We start from the raw sequence: 10,411 nt of genomic DNA, 5'->3' as shown, positions 1-10,411 counted from the left end.
CTAAAGGAGGAGAACTTTACCTCTACAGTAAAAGGAGGAGAACTTTACCTCTACAGTAAAAGGAGGAGAACTTTACCTATTGTTAGGTTAGCCTATTGTCCTGTTTGTTATTGCATGGCCTCTTGTTTTGAATTTCCCCTTGGGGATCAATAAAGTATCTATCTATCTATCTATCTATCTATCTATCTATCTGTCTATTCTAGTTTGTTCCGGTGTCCAACCGTGGTTCTGTGACTTAAAATCCCCTCGCCCACCATCAACACATTCTCCCCCCCATCTCGTAAAACACGGACCCTTGGTCTTGTGCCTTTGCCTAAACGTGCTTGGTCCCTTTGGACACTGTCAGGGAAAGCTTGTGGGGGGGGCCTATGGTTCCGTCATGGTGTCCGGTTAAGGAAACACGTGGGTGGTGTCCCACTCTCCTGGGTGAAAGTCCTGTATTTGACCCATCCAAATCCCTATGTGGACCATGGGGCACTTTAGTGCTTCTGAATTCAACTTTTGATTTTTGCTTCCAAAAATAACATAGTATTTCTTTAAATCCGTGAGAATGAACTAAGCTAAAAAAAAAAAATAGTTGGTACTATTTAGAAAACCCCCATAAAAATAAAATGCTATCTATATTATTAGTATATGATCATGAGCATTTGTAAATTGTAATTTCTGTAAAAATTACCAAGACATATCTAGAAAGTCCTCTTGGGTAATATCACACCATTCTGTCACTTGTTTTTTGTTTATCGGGAATACTGATGTCATCCAGTTTGTGGTTTTGGGTCCTAGTAGGCTTGTGCAATCCTGTCTTCTACAACAACATAATACTACAGCGAGGCGTATATTTGCCTATACATGTTGAGGGGAGCGTAATTGCTAAATGGATTATGTTCACTGGCAATTGTTTTGTTTTTCGATCCTTGAAGTTGTTTCTTTTATACCTTTTATGGATTTTTGTTGGGACATTCACTTCCACCCGACGAGTATTCAATCTATCTCCCATTCACTACCGTTGAAGGTGACACCTCTGCATGTCTCTGCAGCTATACGCTCACTAATAACACCCTTCTGTCTTAGACTTGCAATGAAGCATCATTGGTGATCAATAAGCCAAGTTGCAGGCTACAACAACACTTTGGTTAAGGCTGTCTCAATATTGTAGTCTCACATAGCCAGGTCTGTCTAGTCCACATAGCATTCTGGGATGGGAGATCAAAACAACCGATTAGGAGGCAGCCCTACAAGGCTATATATTTATACACACACACACACACACAATGCAGATTCACTCAGCTGGTTAAGATAATAGAATGGTGTGACTATATGATGTTCCTGCACTCTAGAAAACCCTTCCCAGCTGCTCTGTAAGAGCGCGTGGATCATCACGGATTACAGAGCCAGGATGAGGGAGGCTGCTGGGGGGAAATGTTCCCGGGACACGCAGAGCGCGGCTCGGCTGAGCGCGGCTCCGCTGCTCCGCTGGATCCGCGGAGGTAGTTAGTGAAGGTTTCTTTGCACAGTGATTAAGGGGGAGGACCAATGGCAACAAAGGAGACGGAGAGGACGGTAGCTCCTCCTCTCTCTCTCCCCCCCCCCTCTCTCCTGTGCTTTATAGATGCATATAATCCCCGAGTTGACCCAGAAAACAAACTACTCCGACTGCCGAGACGCACTAGAGTTTGCATCCGCCGCAGGGCTGCATGTAGCCCGAGCATCAGCTGGAGGAACAAGCCCGGCATTGATCCCACTTCTCCGTACGGACGGACTCGACATTAATCCATCGGGTAGGTGTCGTCTTCTGTTACCCACCAAACAGGTAGAGGGGCTGCACTTTCCCTTTGTACGGCTGATTCTTTAAGATTTGAATAAAAACCCGCTGAGGACATGATCCGAGTCCACCTTGTTACATTGCTTATTGCAGCGTTATTGCCTGCTATATTTGTGGCATCGAATGATGATCCCCGAGGATAAAGCGGGTTTCATGCTTGTGTAATAATGTCAGCAGTTCTTATCCTCCCTCAGACTATCTGTTTCCAAAGTGGCATTTGGCTGAATGGTTCTCCAGATCTGCACCGGAGCTCCACAGATTATTACAGAGCATAATTAGGTAACACAAGGGAAGGATTTGAAGGAGGATTTGGGCTTTTGGGGAAAGTGTCGTCTTGTTTTATCAGCACTAAAAAGGCTTGAATTAGCACAAGCAACCAGGGGCACCAGCAGAGTTCAGTTTGGGGGGATTTGAAAGCCTCCACTCTTTGTTTTTCCCAGACAGAAGGAGACATTTATTCGATTGCTCGCTCCAGCTGGATGTCTTTTCATGATAATCCCATTAGTGGATCAAATATTGCCATCACTGTTAACCAGCCAATCACGTTGACAGCAGAATTCCAGTTTCAGCTTGGACGGGTCTCTGTTTTCTCATGTGGAGGTTGTCTTTTAGTTGATGGTCTTTTGTAATGACTGTGTGAAGACAGGGGCCGTGTGCTGTGTGTGTTTGAGGGGGAGAGGTGTGTGTGGTCTGGACAAGCATTCCCCTGCGTCCTTTTTGGCTGCAAGGGTATTGCTGCCCTCCCTCGTCGGTGAGATGTCCAGCGGGAAGTCTCGGATGGTGTCCTTTTGGGGCTTTGAGATGGACACTTCCGAGGTGGCTGGGGGCGTTCAAATAGAGAGAGAGAAGCTGGAGGAGGAAGGAGAGCTGCAGCAGAGACACGGGGCTTGTTCTCATCATAGTGTTTCAAAGGGGGACTCCAGTAATTCAGCATTGCTCTGCTATGAAATGAAGTGGACCCAAAAGACTCTTTATGGAACCAGAGACTGAGATATCAGGATTTTTAGTCTCAATAAGGGGTCAAAATCCAATAGTAGACTATCCATACAGTTAACGTTACTGATGAATTTGTGGGTCAGCCCAGAGTTGTTAACCATGGTCAAAACAATCACACTAAAAACAACTTTGTGTAATGAATGGTGTCATAATCGTATGTTACCCACCAAGAATTACATTAGCATTAGCATTAGCTAATTGTCAACCAGCACCTTTACTGTAGGCACCAAAGCACCTTTCCTCTTCGTTCCTTCTACAGGTTGGGAGTGGAATTGTCCCTTACGGTTAACATTACCATTATTCTTATTTTTCATTCCGACGAGTTAATGAACCACTGAAATGATTTTGGAAACCTTATTTTAAGTTTAAAAAACCTAGAGCAAAAACCACTGCAGTAGGTGGCTCTGCTATCTGAATCGAACCCTGCATCTATGAGAATAAAGGAGTCCATGGAACAGTGCTGCTGGGTAGCTAACACTAGCTGGCTGGAAATATCACATATGCTCCTTCAATAAACACAAACAGGAGCAAAGGAATTCATTTTATTAATGTGGATTCTCCACTTAGGTCAAGCAGCTTGTATTTTAATGTATAACAATCACAGCCTGGCAGGTGCTGCAGGTCTTTATTATTCTTTCTGAACTCGTATACACAGAGTCCAAAAGCAAATGTTTCAGTCATGTTTTAGGCTGTCTTTTAGGGAAAAATTAGAAGATAATAGTAAATTGTCCCAAAACTTAAAAAAAAAAAAATATATATATATATATATATAAAAATATATTTGATAATGTTTTTTGGCCATAAGTCCGTGTTTTTCTTTCACACTTTCCTGAGCCACAAAAGGCATTCAACAGGCTGAGTAGCACTCCTTGTGAGGAGTTAACTAAACTTCTAATGCAAATTGGTGGATTGCCTCTATAAATTCTGTGTATTTAATTGTGTTTAGGTTGTAATGACAAAGGGTCGTATAAAAGAGCATCTAATCTGATGTGTTATATGTTTCTCAGGGCGATAGAGGCCATGGCTGAACACATGATGATGCCCATGACCCACGGCTTCAGGATGGGCATGAGCGGACCTCCGCAGCACAACGGCCAGCCCGGCATGCGCACTCTGCCCAACGGCCAGGTGATGCACTACGGCAGGAACCCTCAGAACAGCATGGAGGCTGCCATGAGACATAGGCAGAGCATGGTGGGAGCCGGCGGGATGGCCGGCCCTGTGAACGGGGTTCCCATGGCCAACCACCACCACCAGATGATGTCTGGAAACATGATGTACAATGGCCAGGGTCCGCAGCAGCAGCAGCAGCAGCAGCAGCACCACCACCCCATGCACCCCCAGCAGCAGCAGCAGCAGCAGCAGCAGCAGCAGGGTGGACACCCCCAGCAGTATCTCCCTGGTAACCTCACCTCTCAGCAGCTTATGGCCAGTATGCACCTGCAGAAACTCAACACTCAGTATCATGGACACCCGCTGGTCTCAGCCAACGGCCACCATATGCCCAACGGTGCCCAGTATCGGGTGGGTCCGGCCCAGCTCTCAGGCATGCAGCACATCGGCGGCCCTTTGGGACTAAACGGCATGGACATGGATCTGATCGACGAAGAGGTCCTGACTTCACTAGTGCTGGAGCTTGGGTTGGACCGCATTCAGGAGCTGCCCGAGCTCTTCCTGGGACAGAATGAGTTTGACTTCATATCGGACTTTGTGTGCAAACAGCAGCCGAGCACGGTGAGCTGCTGAGCAAAGCGTTTGTCGGGAAGGTTTGGACTGGACACCACCCCCCCACCCCAAAGAATGACTGAGTGGTCACAGTAGCACAGCGAGAGGAGACAATCTCTCTGTTCTGTTTGGGTGTTTCTGTGTATTTGACAGTGTGTAGAATACCTTTACACGGCCTGTGAGTTAATAAAAAAATTGTGAAGAGAGAAAACGCAGCGAAAGCACCGGGTTAACTTACTTTGAGCCGGAGCTGTCGTCTTTGGTCAAATCAAGCATCCTGATGCAGGGGGGCTCTGTCTGTACCCATCTGGTCCTCAGCACATGTGCCTGCATTGTCAAGGCTTTAGGATGATTGTAAACTTAACAAACAATGGGGGAAGGCCTGGGAAGACTATCCATCTGGGTCTGCTTGATCCTGTGGCATCCCAAAATCTTTCTAAGTAGCAGGCGTTTTACAAATTTATAAAAGGTAGTCCTCCGAATTTGTTCATACAAGGATGAAGGGATTAAGAACACGTGGTTTTCTTTCTGACATGCATTTTGAAGGCTGGCTCTTCAAAACTGAGTTCCTACATCAACAAAAAAAAGTACACATTTCTTTGAAGAGCAGGAGAGCAAGGTTGTGCAGCATTCCTGGGTGACGTGATGGGGGGAGATGTGCTACATTGATTCTTCAGCTTTCAGCGTCATTATCCTGACTCCCATTTAAATCTGCAGTCATTAAATGAATCACACCTGTTCCCCCTCTAGTTAACTAGTAAGTTTGCTTAGAGTGTCGGCTTAAACAAAGCATTTACCCATAGTCACTAGTAAATGACTTGAAGGTCTCTGTACTCCGAGAGAACACATTTTGGGTTACTGCTTCGTAGAGCTGCTTATGGAGGGAGAAACACTAGTACCTATGAGAAACGCCATAACTGTGGCCTCCAAGGAAAGCCAAACAACAGAAAAAAACGCCGTCAGAGGGTGAAGACCTGAGGTGGGATTTTTTTCTAACACAGGGTTAGTTTAAATAAAGAAAGAAGTGCGTGATTGCAGAATTTGCATCCGTGGGTTGTTAGTGTGTGTCTGTGTGTGGTCAGTGCAGTGAGGCATTTAAAACCCATTGAATGGCCTCCTCCTCCCTACCAACCACGGCCTTGTGTGCTGAACACGATTGGAGGCTGAGCGGGGGGGGGAGAGGGGTGAGAGATTTGGATGTGTGGACACAGCACTCCCTGGCAGCACTTAGTTTAATCATTATTTAAATCTGCTACCTGTGGCATTGATTTCACTCGGCAGGAGGAGCGAGGAGCACAAAGCTTGCAAAGTTGTTGTTTTTGCCATAGATCAGCTTACTCTGCTACTTTTCTTCTGATTAGATTTAAATGACGTGTTCTCACACGCTAGTCTTAATTGAGGTCGGCTTGCACATTCTCCAATGACTCAATAATGATAAAAAACGGATATGCTCCGTGGTGTTTGTTTTCTTTTTTTTGCGCAGCTGGTAATTAGGTTTGTGCGAGGCTGCTGCTGGGCCGCTGCAGGCTGGTTGGGAGAGAACTTCCTGCACTCGTAATGCTATTTGTGGAGCTGTCATGAGGGGGTCAGGGCTGGGCGAGTGCACTGTGTTAATCTGTTCCAGTACAACGGTGCCGCTGTCCCTGACTGTCTCTCTGGAGAGCTGCCACCTCCCAAGCTCTCCACTCCAACAACGGGCATTGGAACCCTGCTGGAAAAGGCAGACATTTTGCCATCCGGCTCACGCTCTGTTTCCCTTCTTGCCTGGCAAACTGCAGCCGGACAACGCTTCTGGCCTCTTATTACCGCTATATCAATAAGCGCAGCCTTCTTGTGTATTGTATCTTTGTACTGTAGACTAGAGGTGAAGTTGATCCAGACACATTTAAGGTACTTTTCCAAGAAACATTGTCAGATGTAAATGTAAATCAGTGGCTGATTTTGATGTGTTGACAAGAGATTATATTCTGCTTTTCTTTTTTTTAACCAACGAGTGTGTAGATACAGTACGAGTACACCGTTGGTTTCTGGGTGCGGGGCCTGAAGCTTTAAGACCAAGTAGACTGCATGTCAAAGCAAACGCTTTCCCACAAAGCAGCTGAGAATGTACAGTCCAACACATTGTGGGAACTTGTCTTCAGATGGTAGATAAACGTGTGAGATTGTACTCCTTGTTCCAAATTACACATCACTCACTATTCAACACCCCCTCCCCCACCCCCACCCCTACTTCTTTCCCCCTTCCCCCAAAGCTTTTGTAATGTTATTGATTCTATTTTGAGAAAATGTATTTATTTTCAAATAAAATATTTATTTAAAGAAACCTTTCCGTTGTTCGTCCAGTGATTAGCCCGTCATCCAGCGCACAGCCCGAGACGTTGCAGCGTTGTGGTCGAGACGCCGACCCAGTCAGGTCTCGAGTCCTTAGGGTTCCAGTCCGAGTCACCAAAGAAGAGTCCGAGTCGAGTCCGGTTCGAGTCAGCATTACCTGAGCTTGTGTCTGAGTCGAGTGACGAGTCCAAAGACTAGCAACTCAAGTCCGAGTTCAGGACTCAAGTACTTTATCCCCGCATAATACACATACAAGTAGTCAGAAACTTCATCTAACTGTCGAGTCCTATCACATCAATGCTCCTGTCCGATTTCAGAAATCCTCGGGTTTACAGAGAATGGCGACTCGAGTCCTCCATGTCCGGACTTGATACATGGATAGTACTTTAATGTTGCTATAATGTAGCAGTCTGGACCACCGAGGCCTTGAGATGATGTCCAGTCATCCTATTCTAGTTGTGTTCTCTTGTTTCTCCGAGACAGCCAAAAGGAGAGATGAGCAAACACAAGAGCAAAGTACAAACTTGTTATCCTGAACGGTCGTGAGTCAGCAGTCTGTCAACACAACACTGGACCCACAAACATGTTTTCAACTTCGTTGTGTGTATTATAAATAGAATATTTGACCTTTGAAAAACATGGCATAGTGACAGCAGTGAAGTCATGTGCTGATTAGTTATGAATAACAGCGGCTGTATTCTAATTTTTATCTTAATATTTACTGTGATGAAACACATGTACAATATCTGCCTACTGTCTTGTTTTTTCAAGTACTCTACAAATGTTGAGGTACTTTTACTATACTTAAGTCTTTTCTTTCCATGTCACTTTCTGCTGCTACTCCGCTACATTTCAGAGAGAAATATTCTACTATTTACTCCTCTACATTCATCTGACAGCTTTAGTTACTAGTTACTTTAGTCACTAGTAACTTTTCACATGAAGATTTCTGCACACAGAACACATGTAGATTATAAATCTGATGTTTATTATAAAGTAACCTAGCAACAATATAAAAGTGGAGCTCAGCTGATGAGACCAGAAACACACAGCTGGTTGCATCCTTCACTCTTTCTACAACGGGAGGATTTTTGTCCTTTTACTTTTAAAACTTGGAAGTCCATTTCCTATCATTACTTCATTTTACTTAAGTAACATTTCCAATGCACGACTTTTACTTGTAACAGAGTATTTTCATAGTGTGGGATTAGTACTTGTACTCAGGTAAAGGCTCTGAATACTTCTTCCACCGCTGCCAGCTAGGAGTTTAGTTTTACCATTAGAAGAACATTTCTGTGGGGATTTATTGGGGTAAATATGAAAGCGGTCTCATTAAAATTCTAATTAGCTGTGCAGTAAAGTCACATTAAGGAGACCTGAAATACTCACGCTGCTCTACATGACGTGAGTCAAGGCAGCATTTTGTCCTTGAGCAGTTTTTAATGGAGGTTTTTTTAAACTGAGTCTGGGACATAGACAATCAGGAGAGCAAACCTGCAGCAGAGCACGGTGGCAAACATTGGTGTGTGTGAGTGTGTGTGTGTGTGGGGGGGGCACTTTAGATGGCTAAGCCATAACCAAAAGGCTGTGTCTCTCTCCCCCCCCACAACATTGACTTCACTGGTCTCCGTCCAGAACAACAGGGTCAGTTGGTCCATTTCTTTAACTGTCTATGACTTCACTGGTCTCCGTCCAGAACAACAGGGTCTGTTGGTCCATTTCTTTAACTGTCTATGACTTCACTGGTCTCCATCCAGAACAACAGGGTCTGTTGGTCCATTTCTTTAACTGTCTATGACTTCAATGGTCTCTGTCCAGAACAACAGGGTCTGTTGGTCCATTTCTTTAACTGTCTATGACTTCACTGGTCTCCGTCCAGAACAACAGGGTCTGTTGGTCCATTTCTTTAACTGTCTATGTTCCTAGGGGCTGCTCTGGTGTCTCACACCTGTTTCCTGCTGTGAGGAGAATGCACCACTTACTGTAACAACACTTGCGACTTCGGTGCAGCTTGCAGTGCAGCTTACTAGAGCCCCTTTCTCAAATGCACTGCAACCCTGAAACTATTCAGACATTACCTAACATACTGTATATGAATCAGTTGGAACGGACATCAAACACTCCCTTATGCAGTCTGGGCAATGTCTCATTGAGCCCAAAGTGTGAGAATTCACAATTGATGACGTTACTATCAACTCAAGCGTAACCAGAAGAAGAAAAACACTCAAGAGTGAAGAAGAAGGGTCATTTACATAAAGATGGCAACGGAACGGTCAAATTAAGTATTCCCAGTAAAGGAGAATGCGTCTGACACAGGATATCTCCTGTTGTGTGCAACGTGTTTGAAACAGAAGTTCACATGTGAATTAGGCTTAAGATAAATAAAAAGAGTTTTGGTATTAAGCCGACTGTTTTCTGAACAATGGCCATTGGAGCCAAGAGTAACCATTTTGGAGTGATGGCAAATGATAACATAGTGGAATACCATGCAGGGTGGGACTAATTTCAGCCCTGATATTTCATGCTTTAGACTGGTCCACTTTACTTGATGACTGACTAAAATAAAACATAGTAGTTAAAACGGTAGTATCTACGTCTGCAATAGTATACTATTCTTTACAGCCTTGTAATTCAGTGTTTTCTGGTAACATATCACCATTTCCAAAAGTGTTGCTTCATTTTTACAGCACAATGATGTTCAACAGTAACAAAAACAATTTTTTATATAGATCAGGTCTACACCGTACTCTTCATTAAAGCAACCCCGGAGAACTTTTTGTAACTTAAAATAATGTTTCCAAAATGGTTTCAGTGGTTCATCAACTTGGATTTGTTTACAACAAATACTATTGTCGTACCATGACAGTATATGATGTTTTGTGTACTTGTGTCTTTGAGCATCAATTAACTTTTTTTTTTTTAAAAGGACAGCCATAAAGAATTATACATATATCATATATATTGTAAATGATATAACAGATACATATCAATTCCAATCGCGTCTGTTATAGTGCAGATCAACAGCGCATTCGTTTTTAAAGAGGAACAGAGAACCGCGATGTGAAAGATGATTTTCCCGTCCTTCCTACAGGATTCGGCAAAAGCTCACCATATGTCACATACTCCGTTGCTCGGATTGGTTGGAGGTCAGTCCAGTTGAGAGCAGAGGAACTTTCTTTCCAATTTTCTGCACCCAATGGAGCAGAATCAGACTCATATTCTGACTGGACTCCTACTATGACCACGTCAGGCTAGGGAATTGGGAACACCCAAAGGAAAATCTACACAAACAGAGAGAGAATATGCAAACTACATCAGAAAGACACTACAAAGTGGACACATTATATAATTTGCTTCCTACTGGCACAGTTTGTGAAGCTTGGCCCATTGTATGCAGAAACCAAGTCCAAGTTCAGCCATTAGAATATGCATATGCTATAATGAGGGATGATAGGTAACTAGTGGCGTTTTTCCACTGCTGGTAACAGCTTGCCTCGGCTCGCCTCGGCCCGCCTCGGCTCGCCTCGGCCCATTATA

At 44.2% G+C, this 10,411-nt stretch overlaps 1 protein-coding gene and 1 long non-coding RNA gene across 2 annotated transcripts in view; one reads left to right on the top strand and one right to left on the bottom strand.

Moving 5' to 3' along the window:
* The first annotated feature begins 1,494 nt into the window (after positions 1-1,494).
* On the top strand, positions 1,495-5,117 carry cited4a (Cbp/p300-interacting transactivator, with Glu/Asp-rich carboxy-terminal domain, 4a). The gene is made up of 2 exons (XM_034891911.1): positions 1,495-1,778; positions 3,826-5,117. The coding sequence occupies exon 2, from the start codon at positions 3,839-3,841 to the stop codon at positions 4,562-4,564; it is 726 nt and encodes a 241-aa protein (XP_034747802.1). The 5' UTR covers positions 1,495-1,778; positions 3,826-3,838; the 3' UTR covers positions 4,565-5,117.
* A 3,703-nt stretch (positions 5,118-8,820) lies between these two features.
* The window catches only part of LOC117956701, a 28,507-nt gene continuing 26,916 nt past the window's right edge, over positions 8,821-10,411 (bottom strand). Inside the window, exon 6 of the long non-coding RNA XR_004659340.1 lies at positions 8,821-8,832. This is a non-coding gene — a long non-coding RNA (uncharacterized LOC117956701). The remainder of the gene's footprint in view (positions 8,833-10,411) is intronic.

This window comes from Etheostoma cragini, chromosome 14 (genome assembly GCF_013103735.1).
Source record: "Etheostoma cragini isolate CJK2018 chromosome 14, CSU_Ecrag_1.0, whole genome shotgun sequence".
Lineage (NCBI taxonomy): Eukaryota > Metazoa > Chordata > Actinopteri > Perciformes > Percidae > Etheostoma > Etheostoma cragini.
Note: the sequence above shows the minus strand (reverse complement) of the source record. Positions and strands in the feature narration are given on the sequence as shown.